Below are 25,014 nucleotides of genomic sequence, written 5' to 3'. Positions count from 1 at the left end.
TATTAGCCATTATATTAGTATAATAGTATTATATTAGCCATAACATTAAAACAAAAATAACCATCATCTAAGCGGTATGGGCCAGCATTAGGTATTTAGTTGTGGACACTTAATAAAGACTTTTTTTTTTATATTATTTGAGTGAAAATATAAATAAAATCACACTATTTTGTATTCACAATAATAAATAAAATACACACATTTTTAAATAATGATATAAATTAAATGTATACATTATTTTAAAGATAAAAATCCATTCATTAGCTTTTGACAACAATTATTCTAGATATTCTCATATTTAATATTGAACATAACATTACATCGAAATGTGGAAGAAAAAGACCAAATAATTTGGCTTTAATTCCTATAGGTTTAAAATATTTTTCCTTTTTTAAACATTTATAATTGCCTTAACTCAAAAATCAAAGTTTGTATCATAATTCTCATTAAAGTATTGCTGTGGTGTGACAGAGGACTTCGGAGGAGTTATATGACTGTCACACAGGTTTATGACCTCCTGCCCACAACTGCTGGATCCTCTCCGTACCCTTCCTCCTGTGTCTCACAAAGACCACACTAATTGGTGGAGACGGGGAATTGACACTCGGTCAGGAGATGAAGGCTGGCTTTACCTTGAGGCCAGTTGGCCCCTGCTCTACTCACCCACTGGCTGGGACATGACCGGCATCTCCACTTTGACCTCGATGACGGCGAGCATGACGGTGCTGTTGTGCCGCTTGGACAGCATGCTGACTATAGTACTAGCTGCCTCCTGGATCTGACTGTGGTTAGGCTGCTCGTCCGGCTGGAACGACTGCAGGACAAATAATGAGCATTAAATATAGATTAGACTGCATCCCAAACATGTATTATGAAGCCAAGATTCCAAATAAAAGCCAGTTATTTATTGTAGGTTTTGGGGCGTTGCTGCATTGACACTTAACAATCCCATACATGTTAGAATACAAATAAAAATGGACTTTCCATTCAGATTTTTCATTTGTGATGGAACCAGTGGGAATGTATAGTTAAACCACACCACAAAAACAACACCATATTTGAAATTTGTTTAAATCATACTAATATTGTGATACAGACCCCAAAAAGACAAGACAAAAAAAAATAAAAAAAAAAAAAAATTAAATAAAAACACTGTAACCAATCTATGACAAAACATTCAGTAAAATTACTAAAACGAGAGCAGTCTTTATCCAAGAAGCAGCTGACTCAATCATTTCAACTCTATTCTGTTTTCAACATGCAAAAACCTGCAGCTGTTCAAAGTTCCTGCCTACAGGTTCCACTTTAATGAGTCAGGACAGTTAAGCATGGGCCTTCAGTTATTGACTTGTTCCAACACTGCAGGGATTTAGTGTAATCTGATCGAGGATAAAGGATGCATTTGCAGGTAACCACTATTTGTAAGTAACTTCCGTAAGGTTAAAATGTTTCATTGAACACAGGAAACACTGCTTCATGTTACACAAAACCTGCCTGACAGCACAAAGATATTAATTTTCATATTACCCAGGTATTTTTTTTTCATTTTTTTATTTCAAGCTTATACGGTTGTGAAACATTTCCTAAGACTAAAGTGTATATCCTAAGGCTGTGTGAGATGCGCTGAAGCCAGTTTCCAGCACGCTCCATGTGGGTGGAGGGAATGCTGCAATGCAGTACGGCCCGCTGATGGTCAGTCAACTGAATCTCATTGCAACATAAAGGGCTGGTTCGAAGAGGGGGCCGGTAGGCATTGCTCTGGGCATCCGGGCATTTCGAAGAACTGCGTTCGACTTGGTGAGAAAACCAAATTTGCATCCATTAACAGATCTGTGCGATGAGTATCCAGAACCCCCATGGTTTAGACTCTCTATTCTGCTGATAATAAATCTTAAGGGCCCACACATCACTGCTGTGTGAAGGGTGCAGGCATGCGAAGGACTCGTGAAATTTAAAATGTGCGAGCCTAAAGAGCTCTCATTGTTGCACAAAGCGTGGGTCTTCAGAATGTACTTACGATGGCCACCTCTACTGCGTCCTGGTTTTTGTGGGAGAGGTCACAAAGAACCAACAGCCTGCGATCTTTCGCCAGGCTCCGTGTGGCAGGCATATACCTCAGCTCTGAGCAGACGTTCTCCACGGTCGTTCCCTAGAATGCACAGTGCGTACTTAGAAGAATATTTCTACCATTCAAAAGCATTAAAATCTTCCCAAACTTTTGTAAGAAAACACCAACTTAAAGGTGAATACTTACTGTTGGTAGTTTGTCCCTGTTGAATATAAGAGTGATGCGAGCACAGTTCTTGTCCAGATAGACGGAGTTGGGCTCACATTTAGTTTGGAGGGTTGGGGAGGTTTCAAGGCTTGAACAAAACCCCCACTGGTGGCAGGGGGGAGAGAGACACGTCAGGAAGTTGTGCTCCAGGCATTCACGACCTCCTGAACAGGAGTGAGGCTCTCGCTCTGGTGTTCCTGGCAACAGGCACGGCCGCCGGCCACACACCACCTGAGAAGGTGTCATGAACACATTGTTTTATTTATATAAATAAAAAGAGAAAATGACATGTTTTCTTCAGGCGCTTACCTTGGTGCACTCCAATTTGCCGTTGACACATTGACAAGTGTTGCATTCTTCCTCCCAGCGGCTGCCATGCGGGAACTGAAGTCCAGCATAGTGACACGTCTTCCCAATGCCAATGACTGCCCCACAACACAAACACAAACATCGTAAGACTGGGGCCAATTCTAATTTAGAAGCATATCACTTTCCTGTCTGGAATGATCTAAGTCACATGATGCCAGGTCAATGCTCCCATGAACGATGTTGCCTGCCTTTCATGCCGTTCACTCCTTAGGAACCATATTTACATTTAAAATGTAGTGTTTTTTTTTTTTTCCAGAAAACGTACAAAAAATATTTATGACTCATCCTGCACAAGAGAGATTTTTGTCCAATCAAATGCAATGTCCCACCTAAAGGAGGGCGTACACGGTGCGATTTTTGCTGTCGTACGAGTTCGCATGCGATTTTTATCAATCGTGTGGAAATCGTGTATGCTTGCAGCTAGTATTAAGGGCGAGGAATTACGAGCAGAGCAGAGTGGCTTACGAGCACTCCCGATCATTTCTAAACATGTCTAAAAAGTTTGTGAGCTATCGGTTTGAATTCATGAAACGTGTGCGGTTGAACGAGCCGATTTGTTGATCTATCTGAAGTCGACCAATCACGAACTAGAAAAACCACAGAAGAAGAAAGACGAAGACAGCAGCGCCACGGCAAATGTGGACTATTGACCAGGAGGATAAACTCGCTAAAGTCTGACAGGAACAGCGAGCGCAGTATGAGGTTTCTAGCAGCGTGTGCCATGCTTTTTAATTCCCTCTCTCTCTCTCTCTCTCTCTCGCTCTCTTTCTCACACACACGCATATGTAGTTTACAGGGACTCTCCATAGACGTAACTGTTTTATATACTGTACAAACTGCATATTCTATCCCCATACACTACCTCTATCCATCACATTTTTTAAGCCATTTGGTTTATGAGGGCACAGGAAGTGTCCTCCTAAACCATGTTTACAATGTAATACCCATGTCATTATAGATATTTGTGTCCCCATAAACCATATACAAGAACACACACACACACACACACACACACACACACACACACACACACACACACTAGGGTGACCAGACGTTCCTGTGTTTGCTGTTGCTAAAAAAGAACCTCTATGTGTAGGAAACAGTCACGGCTCGTATCAATATTTTATATGCAGTTATAAGAGAGGGAGAGTAGTTATATTAGGTGCGTTCGATTTGAAGCAGCACTGCACAGAATGATCACTGTACCACGAGAGCGATTCGAATGCATTGGATCCGTGTGCTCTCTTATCGCTCTCAAGGTACTTCAATGTCATACAGTGATCCTTCTGTGCAGCGCTGCTTCAAGTCGAAAGTGCCTATCAATTACGTGCGATTGCTTCGGAAATTGGCAGGTCGTAAAATCGTGTCGTATATCACCTCGTCCGTATGATTTTCAGATAAACTCACTCGTGACGTGTGCGTGGACATGCAATCTTCAGACTATCCGAATTCGCACCATGTACACCCGCCTTAAGGTTGCAAAAAGGAGGAAAATTTCCAGTAAATTTCGGGAAGCATTCCAGAAATGTTGGAAAATTCCAGGATTTTTTTTTACATTTACGGAAATTTTCCACCCCTTTGCAACCCTAGTCCCATCTGCTTGCGACTAACAAGCACGTTCACAGCTGGGTAGTAAATAAACCATTCTGGCTATATTTGAGGCACTCACTTTGAAATAATAAGCAAAGCACATGATTTCATTTGGACTTTAAGGTCCATTTCTCAATATCGGCAAGCTGAGAAATGAAGAGAGAATGACTGATTTAATGATTAAACAATAACCCTTACACTGTTGGCATTGAGGTCCGGTGCGACCGAGTGGGCAGACACATCGGAAGCCATTGATCTCGTCCACACAGGTGGCACCGTATGCACAGGGTGACGACTGGCACTCATCAATGTCTGGTGAAGCAAAGAGAACATGCATTCGCATCAATACACCTACTGCCAAGGGTAGAAACGTCAAATGGTTAGGAAAGCTAAAACTGTGATTTGAAATCAATCCATAAAGTGTGAGGATTGATGGCGTTCGCATGGCTGCACCACAGAAAATGAGGCCGGGGAAATGCATGGAATCCTTAAAGAGTATGTTAGAGCCATCAATGGATACAAGAGACACAAGTAGAGGTATTTTTTTCACTGGTTGAATAATTTACCTCCTCTGTCTTTTTGTGAGGCATGGCTAACCTTTGACCCCCGAGGAGGTCAAAGGGCACGGGATGCTCGGTAATCCACCAACACCCACTTTCTATACATCCCTTTTCTTTCCTTCTCAAGATACTCACTGATACGACAGTCGGGTCCAGCAAATCCAGGGGCACATTGACAACGGAACCAGTTCACCCCGTCCACGCAGATTCCTCCATTGTAGCTGCAAGGAGATGAGAGGACAATGAGGTTATCAGCCCAAAGAGACACCTTCGCCCCAGTGATTGACATGATACTTCCAATATACATGCATAGTAGAGGAAAGGAAAGAAAAAGGGGGAAGAAAAGAGTTAAAGAGAGATGGAAGAAGAAGGGTGCGGGATACTGGCACCTTTCAGATGCAAATTCCCACAGTGGCTCCTTGCTGGGGTCCCCACCCCCTTTTTCTCCCCCCACCTCCCAAATCCCTTGCTCCCAGGTCAGCGATAAAGAAAGGCAGGAGGACAGAGTAGGCTGGGAGAAAAAGAGCCTGTCCATCCCCCCTCCCCTCACCGCTGGGGGTGCTCTTTTAGGGCCATCGGCTCTATTGTGGTCCCCATTAAAACCAGACTGGGATCTCCTGAGCTGTCAGATTTAGGGGTGATTCAGGGACATCTTCTCCAGTCTTTACAACCAACATCCCCCTTCAAACCCCTCCCCTGGGTGTATCCGCTCGTAGAGAATCAGGGTTAGTAGGGCAGGAACAACAGGGTGGAATAGGGCAGAAAGCCATATTAGAAGGGTTATTCCTAGCCGTCTATGCTGTACAGGGAAGGGGAGGGTCGGTCTAAACAGATCTCCTGGCGTCCCTAGGCAGAATAGAGTAAAAAAAGAAGAGAAGCAACTGCAGAGCCACATAGGTCTTCTTACCAGGGGTGAGGGTTGCAGTCATTGATGTCTGCAATGAATCACAAGAGAGGAAGAGATCGTTAATGCAAGGCATTTGCGCATCTATCAGATGTACTTTAACACATCTGTGGATCGTGATGTTTGTTTTCAGGGGTATGCAGACATGCACTGGCAGCTAAATAGTGAATTGGGGAATTCACTCACTCTGAGCGCAGGTGGGCCCCTCCCAGCCGTCTTTACAGATGCAGGTGAACGTGTCACCACCACCCACGCATGTTCCTCCATTCAGGCAGGGGCTGGAGGCGCAAGTGCTGTTCTTTGCTGAAGCAGAAAGACGAAATGTAAAGTTGCAGAAAGTAAACAAGTGATTCTATAGACTAGTTTACCTCAAATTAGGGTCCAACAATAGCTTAAGGGGTCAGATGAAAATGCAAGTATTGAATCAAATGAACCAGCTCCAAAATTAATCGGAAGCCAAAAAAGAAAGCTAGAAGACTGACTGTGTACTTTTATTTACAGTCTGTAAAAATATCTACCATGATACAATATAAAACTGAAAACAAAAAAAAATGTAAAATAACAATAATAATTATATTAGATGTTTATTAGTGTTTGGCGACCGCACAATATGCATTTAATATGCATTTTATATGTGCATATAATTCACAAATGTATGTGCCATTTAATTATTTGGAAAAATATTTTGGTTTTCTGTATAGGCATTTCAAAAATCATTTTTCAAAAATGTTTTTTAAACCATTTAAACGGTAAAGGACAAATTTGATAAATTAAGTCAGTAACCGTAATACATTATAAAACCGTCTATACAGCATGTATGAAGAGAGTGAGAATGCAGAATTGCAACGTTGGCTGTTTTGAAAGGGACTGATTTGATTATATTCATGCAAGCAAGGGGAGTCTATTTAGTTTGGAGTTATAAAAGGCATGTTTGGTTCAAAAAGTCTAAGAAAGCTAGCTGTGAATAAATGGAGTATGAAAACTGGACTTTCACAGAGGGCTACTCACCTGTGTTGCATGTACTTCCTCCCCATCCAGGAAGGCAGGCGCAGCGGAAAGTGTCACCGTGGTCATAGCAGGTCCCTCCATTGCTGCATGTGCTGGCATCACACTGACTTTCACCTAAAGACACAAAAAAATTCTTCTAATTATTACCAGTCGGTTAACATATGCAGCTAAACTATAAAATAGGACAAGGGAGTATTTTAACATAAAACATGGAGAGGTAACTCACGTGAATGACATGTCTTTCCTTTCCAGCCATTGGCACATTCACAGTAGAAGTCATTGACCAGGTCCACACAGTGGCCGGCATTCTTACAGGGGCTCCAACTGCACTCGTTCACATCTGAGTGCAGAAATACAAGTGAGAAAGGTAAGATACTGCACGTAAAGAAGATCAAGATGAAGAGGAAGATGAAGACAGCCACTCACTGAGGTTGCAGAGTTTACCCTCCCAACCGTCCGGACAGAAGCATTGGAAAGAGCTGATCCCATCGATGCAGGTACCTCCATTTTGACACGGATTGCTCACACAGTCGTTTACATCTGGGAAGTTGATAAACAACTTTTTAATGAACATCAAGATTTTAGGACAAAATGTCCATATACAATGGGGTTCAAAAGACCTAAATGAACTTCGGGAGTTTAAAATATAATATAAAAATGGAAATAAACCATGTTTTCAACAAAATGTTATTAAATAAACATTATGAATTATGATTCTGCACTATTTTTAGGTCCTTAATCAAAACGTATTGATCATGCGAACTTTGTACCCATCTACTATACAAGGATAAACAAAATGAATGAAGACGTGAAGAAACAAGGACAAACAGGCATCACAGGAATATGATTAAAAAAGGGAAAATGGTGAAGTAGTAAGTATGGCTCACTCTCGTGGCAGTAGGTTCCTGTAAAGCCGAGCTCACAGGTGCAGGTGAAGTTGCCGCCCGGCTGGCTGATACAGCGGCCACGAGAACCACACACATTAGAGTTGATGTGTCTCACACCCCCATCTGAGCTGTTACTCGCCACAGCAATCGTACAGCTGTCAATCACTGGGAATGAGAAAACAAGAGAAGCGGGAATAAGATCAGACAGCTGTTTATAAGGTGAACTATTGTGCACTACTGTACAAAAGCAGCTCGTCTTTGGCTTTATCATCTGGGTCGGCAGTAGAACAGGAAGGGCTGTACCTTGGCAAGGGGGTGTCTTGCAGTGGTCCTTGCGGTTTTCACAGGTCTTGCCCTCGAAGTCTTCAGGACAGGCGCAGTAGAAGTCACCCGGCAGGCTGTAGCACAAAGCCTTATTCTGACAGGGGTTCGGTTCACAGGGGTTTGGGTGAGACAGACTCTCCACCTTCAAATGAGACCGGGAGCTTGACTTAGTGAAAGAGTTAGGCAAGTAGTCTTAAACTATAGAGATAAACAGTCAGGTAAGCTGTGGAAGGCTCCCATAAGCCTACAGCTAAAGGAGACAGCACCATTATACTCACACAAGAGACCAATCAAAACAAACTGTGCAGCTAAATTTAGACACCCTTCCGCTCTTACCGAGCATATTCAGCTGGGACGAGGAACACTTTTGCACATCTAGTTCTCCTTCTACCTCGCCTTGGCCTTGTTCTGGTAAATATTCTTAGAAATTAATTTCTAACTCACACAGAAACTCATAATTCTTCAAATTTTTCTATTCTTTTCTTTACTAAAGTGGGTTTAGAAGAGGCTTTTTTGACAGTCAAATCATTGGTCTTCAGTTCACATCATTTTGTAATTGATTTTGCCAATCTGTCTGAGGTAGACTTAGGACACGTTCAGTATGTGTTAACTACAGTCTAGGACAGAAGCAGATGGATGTCTTTACCCTTTGCATCATGTTTCTAGTCACATTTTTAAGATGCCGTGTCAAATTCTCTATGGGTCAAGAGTATTATAAAAATAAAAATATGTCAGTTTTTATATAATTTTTCTAAATGAATGAGTTAAATTGACAGCCTATTACAATACTATTTAAAAAAAAAAAAAAAAAAAAAAGATGAGCCCTTGAGTGTCCCAACTTCCCATTTTTCTCACATATGTATGTCTAGGGAGTTTTGGAATCCTTTTTGGAATGCAAACAACCACCTCTAAAGTACACTTCTTTCCAGCTGCCATGTAAGGTGTTAGTTTGTTCTACTACACTGTTCTCCCGAGCTCCAAGACTGCTGAATTTATTGTATTAGGGATATATATTATATATACTGGAAGCCGAATGCCTGCACAAAGCACTTATTCACAGGCAGTGATGTAAGAGGAGTGTCTGCAAACCAGACTGTATCGAGATACATTAAACTGCTAGAGCAGACAGATGTAAGAGATAAATAGCCATCTGTACTGGACCCGAAGAACAAACCCAGTTGGATGCGTTTCAAACAGTGGTATGTTGGTAGTCAAAACACTGAATTTTAAAATACTAATCTAAAGGTTATTATCAAAAGCAAACAGATATATTGTGGTAGGTTTGAGCATGTTACTGCATCTGAAATAACATTTTTCTTGTGACTTTTATTTCAATTAAAGAGATCTAATCCCATATCAAAACATGTCAGATTCTATGTCAATACTCAGCCAAGACTTTATATATACAGTAGCCTCATGTGCACCTGCACTGAAAACAGCCCTTCCAGATCAAAAGCTTCCCTAGTATAATCTCACTTTTCCAAGAGACTGCAGACAGTATGGTCTAATGTGAGCGCATGCCACGCCAGGCATGAATAGAACGTGAAAATCAAGGACTTCTTTTCCCGGGCTGATCGTTGGCAGGCGGCCAAGAGGCCAAGAGAAGAGTTGCCTCATTCACTACAACTTATTTTTAGTCTGCACAGTAAGCCGAGACTGGCTCAGGACCAGCTTCCAGCACCTCTATAGAAGTCCATCTTTAGCCAGCCACAAGACTTTAACTGGCTCCAGACCAGTAGTAAGGGCCAAATGAAGAAAAAATACTCCAGCCCTCCACCCAAACCCTACTCTAGTTACCCTGGCACACCCGTGGTAGAATAGCAGGCTTGATCTGCCTTACCCCAAGGCTTTAAAAACATACATACACACAACAAGGAAGTGACGACCAATTTAGTGGTGCCAAATGAGTAAAAGGTATAAATGGTGAAGTGACCATCTGTAGTACTTAATGTCACCAATTAATCAAGACTGAGCCCCTCTGTTTCTATTAAATGTTTATTAACAAACAGATGAATTCTGACTAATACCCCAATCAGAAAACAAAAAACAATAAAACAAAAACAAACAAAAATAAAACAAAAAAACAAAACAAAAGACAAGACAAAAAAGACAAAACAAAAACCAAACAAAAACAAAACAAAAGACAAAAGACAAAAACAAAACAAAACACAAAAAACAACATCTGTGCACAAAATTAAATAAATAAATAACCATCATGCTGAACAATACTGACAAAAAATGATTAGTAAAAAAGCAGTTTTGCAATGTTTCTAAACACTATAAACAGATTCTCACCTCACAGAGCATCCCTGCATAGTTTAGCGGACATTCACAAACAAAGCTGTCCAGAATGGCATGGCAATGGCCGCCGTTTTGACAAGGACCACTGGCACATTTGTTCCTTGAGACTTCACAGTGCAAGCCCACAAAACCTGGAGGACACTGACAGTGGTAACCTCCATGGACCAGCTCCTACACAGACACAAATAAAATGACACTAAATATGAACACCACAATTAATTAAAATGCTAATGGAAAAAAAGAACTGTAAAGGCTATACCTTGCATGTTGCCCCATTCTGACACTGTCCATGGCAGCCATTGAGATCTGCAGTCATGGGCAAAGTAAATTGAGCAATTAATCAATGGCTAAGTGGCGTAAATCAGCACAGTAGTTAGGGACAGCTGAGGACGTGCAATTAATTCAAATAAGATGAACTTGGTAAGTGTGCTGAGAATGGAAAAGTTAGTACAAATCAACACAAACGTGAGGTATAACCAATAACCCAGCATGCAACAGTAAGTAAAGCCCTAGACAAAATACAGTGTGCAGAAGCCCACAGGATATCAAGTGTCCAAAGAGGAGACCCAGAGTGTCACTAAAGTGTATGGTGTTAAAGACGGAGGAAAAGGAGAGGAGAGGAGCATGAGGAGATACTGACTGATGTCACAGTTCTGTCCGGCCCATCCTTGAAAGCAGTCACAGTGATATCCACCAATCATGTTTTTGCAAGAGTGAGCATTTACACAAGGCTTCCCCATACACTCATTTGCATCTGAAAGTGAGGGAAAGAAAGAATTGGGAGTTTTCATAGACAAGTGGTAGATTGGGAGACTGGAAGTGTAGAGTAGCAGGAGAAGAGCAGAGAAATCGGAGATCTTGTTGTGTAACCCCACCACCATTACGTCCATTGAACAGGCTGCTGGCTTGAAACTCTAACAGTCGCAACGATGCCAGTCTGATTGACTTCCTGATCAATGACCATTACACAGCAAAAAATAAAAAAAATAAAAATCTAAAACCAACAAATCTAATCTTCTTTGAAATGATTTTAAAATGCTATTTAATTCTGTAATGCATGCTGAATTTTCAGTAGCCATTACTCCAGTCTTTGTCACATGATCCTTTAGAAATCATTTTGATTTGCTCAAGAAATATTTCTATAATCTATGTTGAAATCTAAATAAAGTTCGGAAGAATAAAAACAAATAAATATTTTGTAAATGCCTTTACTGATGCTCCTGATCAAATAAATGAATACTATAAATATAATATAACCATTTAAAAAAAAAAGAAAAAAAAAATCTAACTGACCCCAAACCTTTGAACAGTAGTGTATAAATATACATAAAAATATTTACGTGTACGTGTATGTGTACGTATACACACACACGCACACACACACACATATATACATATATATATATATTATATAATAAATAAATGATATATATATATATTTTTTTTTTTTTACGTTCTTCTAAAACATATTGTTTTTAAAAAAGTTTACAGAATAAAAAAAAGTTTACAACAAGACAAAAGGTACCAAGAATTTGTTTTGTAAAACTAAGGTACACGTATCACCCCTCCTTCTTCTCATCTCTCCACTATTAGCCTGCAGCAGGTGACCAATCAGTTCAGGGGGCTTAGCCATGAAAAAAAACTAGTGTTTATTAGGTGTTCAAATATTCATCAGGGGCCCATAGTGAGGTGTGCTTCACTCCCCTGCACACCTGTCCTCCTGGAAACACGACTCCCCACCATGCTCAGGCTTGGCTCTTGTGAGTGAAACCCAAGCTGGAGGCTAAGGTTCGAAGCGTAAGATGAGCAGCCCGACTCCTGTTCCTACCCTACGCTTGTTTACAGGTCACAATCCACTTCCTTCACATTCAGCACTTCCCCTAACAAGGGCTGCACACCATTGTGAGCAAAAGAATGATAGAAACTCCTGTGGCACCTGCAATGGGCCATTTGATCTAGTGTTAGAACCAGTTCTAAGGCTGTCTTTCCTTTTTACATGTGCATATATGGCTGTCTTACAGTCAACAAAGATCAGGTTGCCACTACAAGTTCTTCTTGCAGACTAATCAAATCACTTGTTTTAAGTCTTGCTTTGCCTAAGACACATGCAGGCTTGCAAAGTTCATGCGATTTAGATGCAAAAATGAGTAACATGGATGATCCATTGAACAGTGTGTGCATAAAAAAAAACTCAAACAACCCGGAATGCTATAGTTCAAAACATAACTGCAATACAGGAGGATCTCAATCTTACCGATTTGACACGTCTTCCCAACCCACTGAGGAGGGCAGACACACTCAAAGCCATTTTCCAGGTCAATACATGTTCCGCCTTGCGCACACGGGCTGGAGGCACATTCATCCATGTCTGCAGCATCAACACAAAATCATGTTACTTTTCCGCAGATATGAAAAACACCTCTAAAATTGTGCTTTAATAAAACATGCTGAGAAACAGTTTGCATTAAAAAAAGCTATTACAGGCGTAACATCCCATACTGTTATGGAAATTTACAGTTTTATGGATATAAACATTCAAACTGGACAATTTTACACCCAGCATGTGTGTGCAGGCTCTATTCACCGCCCACCACACACACACACTGCAGATACACATGCTAGAGAAAGGATCAGTTACACTGATTAAAAATGATTCAAAGTAGGGCAATACATTATGCTGTATACAGTGTAATGGAAATGTGTTAACATGTTTGCTTTATTGTTTATATATTGTGACATTCACAGAATTTTAAAGAAAATCCAATAAAGCAGATCCAATAAATCCAATAAAAAGATCAAATAAATCCAAAAGAAATTCCAAAAAGAAAATCCAATAAAGCAATATCAATAAATGTGATGAAGTTTTGATGATGCATTGCTTGCCGTGTCATCAAGGTAGGTCCCAATTAGGTTAAATAATAAACAATTTAAATGATGTACAGTCACACAAGTGTATGTATAGGGTTATTTCACAATGGCTCAATCACACACATCCATTCATATTTATTCACATATTATTGTTTTTTATTGTTACTCTACATAATGTGAAGCTGTGTTTATCTCTGCTTTGCATCATTCAAAAAATGATGTAATGATGCATTATATATAATATAATATAAATGGCGGTTAAATGGCTATGAGGAAAGGGCAGGGGAGAGTGTCAGTGTGCTCATCAGAGAGAGTAAAGGCTTTCCTTTATAAAAGTAACACGATTAATTTGGTATAATCCAGGTCGCCAGATTAGCTGCTATTAGAGCCCAAAGCGTTACAGTTTTAATACAAGCACAAAAGCACAAAGAACGGAGCAGCAGCCATTTGAAATTTGAAAGAAAATAGGAGGAAACAAAAACAAGAGAAATTCCTCCCTCCTTTTCTTCTTGCTTTAGTCTTATACATATATTGTGGTGAATGGGGTGGAGTGGGGTGTGTAAAAGGGTCAGACAAGCAAGTGAAGGAAAGAGGTGGGGGGGGGAACCTTTATGGGCGAAATGGTGGTGGTGGTGGGGGGGTGTGAATGTCCAAATTCCAGCAGGGGACCCTGCTGTTGCTATGGCGATGGAAAAACAGACCCATATGTGTGGTGGATGAAACTGAAGAGGTAGGATGTGGAGCGAGCGATAAAGAGTGTGAGAAATACCAAACATTAAAACACTGGGCTTCCAGGAGGTGAGAAACACATTTGCAGTCGATCAAACATGAGCTCTGTGGTGCTAAAGTGGGATGTTTTGTGGAACGGGAGGGGTGGAGAAGGAAGGGTGACCCATGACACACCGCGTTCTCAATTTGTGAAGCCAAATGCTGGTTCAAAGTGCAGACAGATTATGCAAATCCCTCTGTCTCAGTGATGGGTATCACCATCTAATCCGGGACCAGTAAGAGCTCAAGCTACGCTCGCCATGCAATGGGACCCCACTGTGCTTGCAAGATCCAAGACCGGTTTCCCTTCCCATATACCTGACACATCCCAGCATGACAAGCAGCCAAGCGGCACACTGGCCTCAGCATCTGGACACATTCTGGGGAGGGGATGGATGTCTGTGCTGTAGTGTAGGTCTATAAAAAGGTCTTCAGACTGAACAGATTCAGCCTGGAAGAAGTCAGACAAGAAGGTGAACGAAAGGTTTACGCACCTTTAGCACAAGTGGGTCCCTCCCAGCCTGGTGGACACTGGCACTCGAATCCAGTTGGGCCTTCATGACACGTTCCACCGTTTGCACAGGGGTTGGAAACACACGCATGTTCAGCTGCAAAAACACAACAATGCTTCAGAAATATAGGCAAAAGACACTGATAAAATGCCCCAACTGACTTTATGATTTGTTGCTCCATCTATAAATCCATCCATCCATCAATTATCTATTTATCAATCTATCCATTTGTCCATCCGTTTAACCATTTATAAATCAATCCATTAATCCATCCCATTTATCAATCTATCCATTTATCCATCGGTCTATTCATTTATCCATGCATTCATATATCTTTATGTCCATTCATTTATCAGTCCATCTATCATTTTTCCATCCATGCAACCATCCATCCATCCTTCTTTCAATTTATCAATCAATACATCCATACAACATTTTTTTTCCTATTCATACATCCCTATATCTATTATGCCCATCTTTTTATTATTCCATCCATCCATTCGTCCAAATATTTATTTATCAATTTTTCCATCTAATTATCCATTTATCAATCTATCCATTTATTTAATTTATAAATCAGTGCATTTATACATCCATCTATTCATTTATCCATGCATTCATTTATCCATTTATCATCTACCATTTTACTATCCACACATCCATTTATCTATTCATCCATCTATCCATCCATCCTTCTACTTATCATTCAACCTACCCTCTATTTATTATCCATCCATCCCAACATCAGTCTATCCATTTTCCATTTATCAATCAATCAATCCATCCATCCACTTACCTCAACACCACCCATTCAACCCAACATCCATTTTGTTTCTGTTTATCCACCCATATATATCGATTTAATATTCATCCACCCATTCATCCATAATTTTTCCATTCATTTATTCATATATCAATAGTTTTTCTATATTTATCTATCTATTCATCCATAGTTTTTTTCTATTCATCTATCCATTCATAATTTTTTCTATTCATCCATCCATCTAAACAACATCATATAATTAACTGTTCCATGTACACCGTAGCTTTTATTTACTGGACCCTCCATCCATCTCGTACCTATCTCACAGTTCTTGCCAGAGTACCCTTCAGGACAGGCACAGTTATATTCATCCGGTTCGGAGTTCATGCAGGTCCCGCCGTTGACGCAGGGATGGTGCGTGCCGCAGTAGTTCAGATCTGTAAAGACACATAAAATAATAATTAACTGGGGTACTACTTAAGTCCATGGGGAAAAAGAAATACTAACCCTATATTCAGATTTTTTTTTTTAAAGCCTGCTAACATTTGCTCTTTGAATGAAAACAGTTGGCAGAAACTATTGCTGGGCTCCCAGCAGGCCTTGTAAGGCCAGGCTGTGCACATAAAAGCTGGTAAATAAATAAAGAGAACTGCAGGCACATCTCAGCTGCTTCTCATTCCTAACCACCTTCCAGGACACACGCTGACCAAAAGATCAGATATCCGAGCGCCACTCCAATCACAACCACAATATCCACAGTGTATTTGTGTGTGCGTTGTCACATGATGCACAGCCTGTGCTAACATTGCAGCCAACAAACCAGCTCAGTGTAAGATGCTGTAATTCTATTTAACACCACAATATGAATTTGCTGCCCTGGCACTTCCACGGCTGGATGTTCACAGGCTTAACGTATTCATTCTGACCTCGATTTTTCAAAAACTAACTGGGTCAAATCTTCAGTATCAGTGTGTTGGATGCATTTAGGCCCCCTACCTTTATTGCAGAGTAGGCCGCCCCAGTTCTTCTCACAAGAGCACTGCCAGGGTTTGTCACATGTCCCATGCAAGCAGCCGGGATACGGCAGACACTCATCACAGTATTGGCCCTGCCAGCCGTAGCTGCACCTGAAAACCACATAAGGGTGTTAACACTTAAAGGACTGAACCACCATGACATCTTAATGACAGACAGGAACAAACACTACGCTGACACCTAATCTTAGGACAAGGCGTCATTCTGGGCGACAAAGGTTAAGAACACTTTCACGACCACGCACAGTCACGCATTCCCCCACAGTCGCAGCTCAGGGGCACAGAGGGGTTAACTAATCATTGGTTTATAGCAGCACTCTGCTATTCCAAGGCCAGTGGTGCACTCTCTCCGTCCCCACCACACCCCTAACCCAGCTGTCTTGTCATTTCTGAGCAAGCTATTTTAAGACAGCTTTCCTGCAGAGGAGGTAAGGCCTAACTCCAGCTGCCGAGTGGAGAGGCGCTGTCTGCATATCTCCTAACACTTATTAGCCTTACAAATAAGTACTGTGGTGATACCATGGACGTGAGATAAATACTACAGTACTCTTAAAAAAAAAAAAAAAAAAAAAAAAAAAAAATTATATATATATATATATATATATATATATATATATATATATATATATATATATATATATATATATATATATGTGCATAATATATTTATATGTTAATATTTTCATGGTACCACTTGGTTTTCATGGGTAACACCTTACAAAAAGTTCAATTTGGTACACATCAGTTGATGCATATGTATCATAATCTAACAGTTAAAACTACATTTACAGCATTTTTTAATCTTAGGTAGTGCTGATTTCTACATTTTAAATAATACTTTTTTATATTCAATTAAACGGAATTAACAATGGGCAAAAGTAGATTTATAAATTCTATAAATGCTATACACACAAAACAATACATCAGTGTAACAATAAATCAATTTGAATATCAAAAATATTCATATTTGACAAAATATGTATATTATTACTGAAAGTTAACATGTAGAAATTAATGCTATCCAAGATTCATAAATGCTTTAAATGTATTGTTTGTTTGTTCATGAATAATGCACTAAATGTTAACAAATGAAAGTTTAACTACTTCAAGTTTAATATTCTAACAATTAGCATTTGCATTTTCCCTTCATTTATCTAAAGGTGATCTCAATGCATTAATAAAAAATTAAATAAATCAGGACCACAATGCCTTACATTAGCTCACAACAACAAAAAAAGCATTTAAGGTGAAAGCAATGGCGTATACTAACTAAATAAGGCAAATGTGCTCTTCGAGGAAGTGGGCGAAGTGGATTTGGCCACTGGATACACACCTGGCACATTCTCTGCTTTGAGGCCTTGATCCAAATCCACTTATAACATCTCCAATGAGGTCTCTGAAATAGCCCCCCCAGATCTGTGCCCAAGTGGCAGGCCAGAGGCTGGATTACTTACACCAGAGCACACACAATAACACGCTGCCCAGTAACAACCTTACTAGTATTGTATGAAAGAGCATGTAGGCAGCAGAGTGTGTGGGGAGAGTCTGAACCCTGCCTGTGCATGGGGGCGTTCAGCTCTGCCAAGCACTGGCAAACATACACTTGCTCACTAACTCACAGAAAGAGAAAGTCGCACTGCATTTACTTTGTGTGTCAGGACACGTCCATTAAAACCATAAAAACACCTTAAACTTAAATCACAAGTGCATGTACATTTACATGTAATTTTGTTTCACATTTGATTCACAGCATGGGTTTGCAGTGGCTCTATACGGTATTAGAAAACTTAAAGGGGTAGTTTACACAAAACAATGCAGATTTTACCAAACTGTGCATTTTTTTTGTGTGTTCTGTAGAGGAAAATAATAAAGTTTTGGAAAGATGTGAGGGGGAATAAATAGTGACATTTAAAATTTTTGTGGTAAACTTGAATTATGCTAGATCTTTACAGTTACTTTACCCAATTGTTTCTTAGAACTTATAAAAAAAAAATCTGCTAAAATTTAAAAAGGGCGAAAACCAACCAAAATAAAATCTAAATAAAACAGATCTTCTGGACTGATTGACTACACTTTTGGCAAACATATCCCAATGCTTTCTGGGCCCCACTAACACATCTTCTGGTAAATTGTCTGTGGCAACCTCAGCCCTCTAGTCTACCTCCTTCCTTCCAAGGACTATCAAGCTAGTGATGGAGGGAAGCGAGTCACCACATCCTGCAGGGGAGTGAGGCTTCCCAAATACTCAAACTCTGAAATAACATATTGGCTGTGTTTCCTAGCCCCGGTTTCAGAAACTTTTTCTTCCAGGCCATTGAGAAACTGGGGTACATAATGTCCTCATGCATGTTTTTGGCCCCCCCGCAAGAGTTTGAATGTTGTGTTGTCAAAAGATTCCAGTATGTCATCATCGTCTAGAGTGACTTCCTGGTTTAGACACCTCTGGATCTACTCATTCCCTGCCCTTAAACACAGTGAGGTTGTAGGTAGCATGAGCAAAAAGGCTTTCCTCATGCTAAAGACTAGGAGCTTTTCCTATGGCAAAGAAAGAAGGCAGAGCTAAGCTACAGGAAGAGAACGAGAGGAGAATGCGATGAGGGACGGTGAGGTGGATTTCTCGCTGAGCACCAACACAGGAAGCATCAGAATTTCCTGTGATAGTAAGAGCGAAATACCAACGTTTGACATACTGTAATTATCATATGATGATATCGTTCAAAACACAAAGTATGCTGGGATCCTGCTTTGGACAACTTTCCAAAAAGTCCAATTCAACCTAGATTTTAAATGTTTGACTAGGGCGTCATGAGAGGTTGCTAAAGTCGTCAGAAAGTTTTTAACAGCCCTGCTATGTGGCTGCTACCGTGTTTTGGGAGGGTGATAGATCCAAATCTAAAGGACCCTAGATATGACTCCATTTTTTGCCAGTTGTATCATCTGCCAGATGAAAACTGTACATTGGATGACTTTATATTTATTTAATTACATATTAAAAGGGTGAAAGGATTCCAAACCCTTTAAATGGATAGATTTAATTAAGGCTTTCATTCATATATAAACATTGATCGATGCACATACAAAGAGCTCAACCACAGTTGTGACATGAAAGATTAAACCACACTGGTATGAATATGACTAATGGTCTTATTGGTTTGAGGCAACATGAGGGTGAGTAATTGTTGGCGGGATGGCAAATTTTGTGTGCACTAACCTATTAAGTATAAGCGACAATAAAAATGATGCCTTAAAGTATTTCATCCCATCAAATGTTAAATGATCACAATATTTAAACACTCGAGGCAAAGTATAGCGTGATCAAAAAACCATGTTAAACAAAAACAGCTTGCACAAACAATAGCTTCAGTGCACTAATTAATTAATGGAAAGGTAAACAACTGAAAAGACTTTATCAGCATGAGCACATATGGCCCTGCTGAAATTAAGGAGCCAGATTAGCCCGGCCAACCGAGCATGAAATGATGCACAAACACTTACGTGCATTCTCCAGGCACTGTACAGCCTCCGTGAATCAGATTACAGCCCTGCTTGCAGATTGCTGTGAGAGGAGAAGGGAGGGAGGGAGGGAGGAGAGGTCAGTCTTGTTTGTTTGTGTAGCCTTAAAAGTCTGAAAAGATAAATTAATCATTCTCGCTGTGACAGAAGACAACTTTATGGCCCAACATACATATACGCTTGCCCCTATTCACCCCTGTTACGCCCACCTACTCGTACCCTTGCTTATCAGGACAGTGGCTGGTGATTTACTGCCTTTCTTTAGTGGGGTACATACACACATATGCACTCACAGCATCATAACGGGGTGTTTAGGTTGCCTGCAGTGGTCCATTAAAGACATCAAACACCCCAGCATCACTCAGATTAATTGAGCTAATGGAAAGTGTGACTCCAGGACTGCAGAGGCAAGAGGAGCAGGCAAAGGAGCAAAGATCACAGGGCTGTGAAAACACTGATAGCAGCAGTTCTCTTTACAGGGAGGTGAAGGGCAAGATTTAACAGGGTTCCTCTCTATATGCTTCAAGACATTGGCAAGCCCTAGTTCATCCTTCAAGAAGGGCTAGATATTGAGGATGCCAGATAAATCATTACAATGATTAAACGTAAATCTCAGAATTAATCTCTAAAAATTTATGATTCCTAAATTCATCTAATCTACTAAAAGTCTACTAAAAGTACTAAAGAACTAAAGTTACTAAAACGGAGAATAAAAAATAAAATTAGGTAAATAAAGGTAAAACTTACCCTAAAATGAAACTGAAATATACAAATAAATATTTTTCAGCCACAGCATTAAATCAACATCACTCACCTGTCCGGCAGTCCTCTCCCATCCAGCCGTCTAGACACACAATATTTCCTGATGGATCGCAGCGGTAATGTCCGAAGTAGTCATCTCTTGGCCGGCACTGTTTGTTGCACTTACTCCCATAGTAGTTCTCGTCACATCTGACCCGGATGCGGTACTCAATGTGGGCCCTTATGCCGGGGTGCCGGATGGACTGCCAGTTGTCGCCAGGATTCACCATGCTGGCGTGAATGTGTCGCTCGATCAAATTCTCCTCACCGTCTTAAAAAACAGAAAAAGACAAAAGACCATAAAATCACATACTTTGTTAATAGTCTGAATGAAAAACTGTACTTTACGACAACACGGTTATAAGAGATTGCCAAATTGTTGTCATAACTATTTAAATACTTAAGGGCTTTTATTAACAATGGTCCTATATTTTAACTGACTGAAGTAATGTACAGATTAAGAAAAAAAAATGTATAAAATGCAATTTACTCATTCCATTAATTCACACGTTTAAGACCGAGCTAAAATAAATTCACACAACCAGTATATAATAATGCAGTGATAACAAATGAATGCGTTGAACAGCTACAAGACAAGAGACAGGACAGACCCTATAAATTTGAAGCTATAAACTCACTAGTAACTATCCTGCCCCTTACAACTTCCTGCCTCACAAATCCATTCAGATAAATCCCTGCACAACAAAGACACTCACACATGAATGACACCACTGACAAAACAAGAGTTTTCTCAGCTAACCATCTGAAATCAAGTACTTCTTTAATGATTATTACAGCTCAAATTAATTTGAACATATCCCTTAATTAGAGTGTTAAACCTTGTGCCATGATGATGATGATATCTCAAATTAAGTGAGGAATTGTGTTATTGCTTTTCTAAGTGATCAGACTTATAATTTTTGAGTCAGCGATGATAAAATGGGCTGAAAAGGGACCTAAGCCATATCAAAAAAAACAAAATATTATGGACTTATGATTGGGCCAGTAACCATGAACCCCCAAGCAACAGCAGCAAAATGTCTTAAAATCACTCCAAACACTTTGGCATTACAGCAAGCACCATTCACATCTCTTGTGAGTTCTAGTCAAAGTCTAGTTCTAGTTCTAATAAAGACGTTGATGTCTGGCCAGAGGGAGGGGTGCGAGTTTGACTGCTGTTACCAGGGAGATCTGGGCAAGAGCAGAAGGCACTTTTAGCTCTTAGCCCTAGCTATCCTTGAAGGACCTGGATCACACCCTAGTCCTAATCATCAAGCACACTGTAAAGGTCCACAAGGACATGGATCCACAGCACGAGTCCCTCCTACTAGTGAGAGTGGTTAGCGTTCACACTAAGAGCTCCATTTTTCCCATGCTTTCCCAGCCTCTCTGCAAAGAAAGCAATGTTTATCGCAGTGCGATCAGAGATTGCGAACAATCACAGTGGAGACAGGGGGCCTGCGATTTCCTCAGTCCCAACTCGTCCGCGTCTTTTTCTTCTTGCAACCTCACATGCGGAGCGCACACACACATACCTTCCTCTCCATCCCCTGACAATGTCGGTCGAATTAAGCAACAAAAACAGAAATAGCCCTGGCGCTTCCAGATAAAGAACAATGGGGAAAGCCTTTGCCGGTCCATTCTGCCCAATGTCTAAACACTAGGCAGTCCAGAGCTCTTCCTGCAAAGTAAACACATTGCTACAGGACTTTTCCTGTGGCCTGCATGGCCCTACCATGAACACATACACATACGAACTGTTCTGACAAATGTAACGGAGTTATTTAAAGCACGTATGAAAAATGCATGTTGGCTAATTACCTCAGTTCGAATAGAACAATGCTTCAAAGTCCCAAGATGACATGATGCATTGTGCAGGCTAAAACATTTTTTCTAAGCTCCTGACAGACAGACAGACGAGGAGGCGTGGGGACGTGTCCAGTTTAAGAAAACAGGTGCAGCAGCTCTGAGCGTTCACACTGCATACTAAACAAGTAGTATCAGACGGCACTGGAGTTGTTGCCAAGCCTTGCGTGAGTACTACAGACTGCTGATAGTCACATCAGACAGACCTTGGCAGCGGTCTCTCTCTCTGTGACATGATCATTAATGTCTGGCACGTCTTTGTCCTCTGGGCTCATTTGATAAATGAAGCCACTGTCTCAAACAGAGCTCTGCCGAGTCATTGAGAGCACTCCAGATCATCAAAAAGAGAGCTGGTCAATTTCAAAAATTTCTAATCAATGGTCACTAAAGCTGACAGATGGTCTGGTGAAAACTCCTAGAGTCGTTGTTTTTAAAACTCTAAAGCTAAATTCAAGTTTTATGTATCCTAAATAAATCATTAAATAATACCTTCAGATGTTTTCAATTATTTGACAAAATGACATTTAAATTGCAAATGAGGAACGCTACAAAATATTGTGCTCTAGTGGTATTTATCTTGATCTCTCAGTTTTCTTCACACATCTCATATTTCATCTAAGCAGGTCATCGAAGCATGTAAGCAGGTTTCCAAGTGTTTATGTGACTATCATATAACATCATCAGCATCATGTAACATCATCAAATAACAAAAAAATCAACAATAATAATAATAGAACAGAAGACCAAACAAAAACTCAAATTAAAATCAAAATCAAAACAAAACAAAAAAAAAAACAATCAAAAAAATTTAGTAGATGATGAAAAACAGGACGTGGAGCAGAGAAAGTGTTTGCATTTGGAGTTACAGACTGGGATATACAGTGATTCTACAGATCACATCCGCAGATCAAAGCCAGGCTCCACCTCAGTCTCTCCCGGTTTAGCAGAATTCACCTTTCTTTTGCATACGTTGAATTCCTCCGCCTGACCCTTTCCCACCGACAATTCCTCAAGCCAGACAAAGGCGGCGGGAGAAAACAGGATACAGCTGTGGAATCATGGGGTCCATGTTGTTTCCCCAAGATCCTTACATTGCAGGAGCCAGGTTTAGGGGATTACAGCCCAAGATCTCATATTTAGTTGAGATTTTCTGTGTGTGATGTGACATATGGCCAAGTATGAATTCGTGCTCTGCTTTTAACCCATCCAAAGTGAACACACACAGCAGTGAACACACACACACTGTGAACACACACCCGGAGCAGTGGATATATGCTGTGGCGCCCGGGGGGGGGGAAGCAGTTGGGTGTTCGGTGCCTTGCTCAAGGGCACCTAAGTCGTGGTATTGAAGGTGGAGAGAGAACTATACATTCACTTCCCCCTACCCACAATTCCTGCCGGCTCGAGACTCGAACTCACAACCCTTCGATTTCAAGTCTGACTCTCAAACCATTAGGCCACGACTTCCCCTCAAGTATGAATAAAACCTTTTATTTTACCACATTTGAACCTAAAGGAACTAAAAAGTATTTTAGCTCTGCTTGCTTAGAAATCTGATCAACAGATCTGTCTTATAAACTGAGGTAATCCAAACAATCAAACTTTATCATGCTGACTATTTGGCAATACCTCAATTTGTAATTGACATGTATGACTCATTTCACCCAGTGGGTGCAATTAACAGAGGTCTTCAGATGATCAGGGTTATTGGGAAATCTCTTGTGCACACTACTGAAGCAGGTGTGGAAGACACAAGATTGTGCTCGTTTGAGCCTTAAACACATTTGTGTGGAAACTCAAGGAACGATTCTTGGCTAAGCAACACGTCATCTCAATATATCTGTCAAAAAACAATGCGCCCCTGCTTAGTGTGGTTAAAAATATACCTCCAACCCTCTATATCAGTACCTACCTGAAAACTGACAACTTTTACACTTAATGCTCACAACAAAATCCTTAAATAACCCCATACGTGTCCAGTAAAACCCTGAAACACCCCAATGAATTCCCCCACACTAAAATTACATCTTGTCAGCGAGACAGCTTTAACACTTTCATCTTATCATCCAGGATCAGACTCAATCTCCACGTACCGTATGAAGACATCCTCTAAAGCTCAAAACTATAGACTAACAACACTTAACATCCATTATGATCATCAAACCCAACCCAGAAAGGCTACAGCAGCCTGCAGCAATAAATCATACAGCGGTTACAGAGGAATACTCACAGTTCTGAGTGGAGTTATCCCAGTCCCAGGCTTCCAGGATGAGTGTGTAGGATCGCTTTGGGAGAAAGAGAAAGAATATCATTATGAGATTAAATATTAAAATGCTACTGAAGCATTGAGTGTTCATGATATTCTGATCCCTAGATACGGATCAGGTACCTCCTCCAAATATAAACATATGTTTTATCATCTTTCAGGAGGGCCAACAACAGGCCCAACTGAAAATAAATATTTTCTTTCTCTAATTTTGTGGAGAATGAAAGTCCCATCTGTTAACTGCATGTGCTAACCACTAGACTTACATCTCTAGCGATAAACTTTTAGTTGTGCAAGTACAGACTAAAAAGTATGTGTTAAATACTAAAACTAATGCCTTTCTGTGTACTAGTGGCAAGTGTGAAGGCCCATTCACACCAAGAACAATAACCATAAAGATAACTA

General features: G+C 40.4%; 1 protein-coding gene across 3 annotated transcripts in view; it reads right to left on the bottom strand.

Annotated features, from left to right (window-relative positions):
• The window catches only part of LOC127938731 (protein jagged-2), a 51,106-nt gene that overhangs the window by 9,135 nt on the left and 16,957 nt on the right, over positions 1-25,014 (bottom strand). For 2 of the 3 annotated variants that reach the window (XR_008148783.1, XM_052535557.1), the window contains exons 3-25: positions 24,574-24,628; positions 20,491-20,748; positions 19,659-19,719; positions 16,126-16,256; positions 15,447-15,566; positions 14,349-14,462; positions 12,473-12,586; positions 10,859-10,972; positions 10,478-10,524; positions 10,213-10,389; positions 7,897-8,059; positions 7,594-7,758; positions 7,133-7,246; positions 6,933-7,046; positions 6,707-6,820; positions 5,885-6,001; positions 5,702-5,729; positions 4,930-5,015; positions 4,433-4,546; positions 2,585-2,700; positions 2,255-2,506; positions 2,018-2,149; positions 664-814 (exon numbers count right to left, since the gene is read on the bottom strand). Coding sequence is in view for 2 of the 3 variants with exons in the window: in XM_052535557.1 (XP_052391517.1) it covers positions 664-814; positions 2,018-2,149; positions 2,255-2,506; positions 2,585-2,700; positions 4,433-4,546; positions 4,930-5,015; positions 5,702-5,729; positions 5,885-6,001; positions 6,707-6,820; positions 6,933-7,046; positions 7,133-7,246; positions 7,594-7,758; positions 7,897-8,059; positions 10,213-10,389; positions 10,478-10,524; positions 10,859-10,972; positions 12,473-12,586; positions 14,349-14,462; positions 15,447-15,566; positions 16,126-16,256; positions 19,659-19,719; positions 20,491-20,748; positions 24,574-24,628 (2,857 nt within the window). In the remaining variant the exon portion in view is untranslated. The remainder of the gene's footprint in view (positions 1-663; positions 815-2,017; positions 2,150-2,254; positions 2,507-2,584; positions 2,701-4,432; positions 4,547-4,929; positions 5,016-5,701; positions 5,730-5,884; positions 6,002-6,706; positions 6,821-6,932; positions 7,047-7,132; positions 7,247-7,593; positions 7,759-7,896; positions 8,060-10,212; positions 10,390-10,477; positions 10,525-10,858; positions 10,973-12,472; positions 12,587-14,348; positions 14,463-15,446; positions 15,567-16,125; positions 16,257-19,658; positions 19,720-20,490; positions 20,749-24,573; positions 24,629-25,014) is intronic. The other variant, XM_052535558.1, reaches the window with a different exon arrangement.

Source organism: Carassius gibelio, chromosome A20 (genome assembly GCF_023724105.1).
Source record: "Carassius gibelio isolate Cgi1373 ecotype wild population from Czech Republic chromosome A20, carGib1.2-hapl.c, whole genome shotgun sequence".
Lineage (NCBI taxonomy): Eukaryota > Metazoa > Chordata > Actinopteri > Cypriniformes > Cyprinidae > Carassius > Carassius gibelio.
Note: the sequence above shows the minus strand (reverse complement) of the source record. Positions and strands in the feature narration are given on the sequence as shown.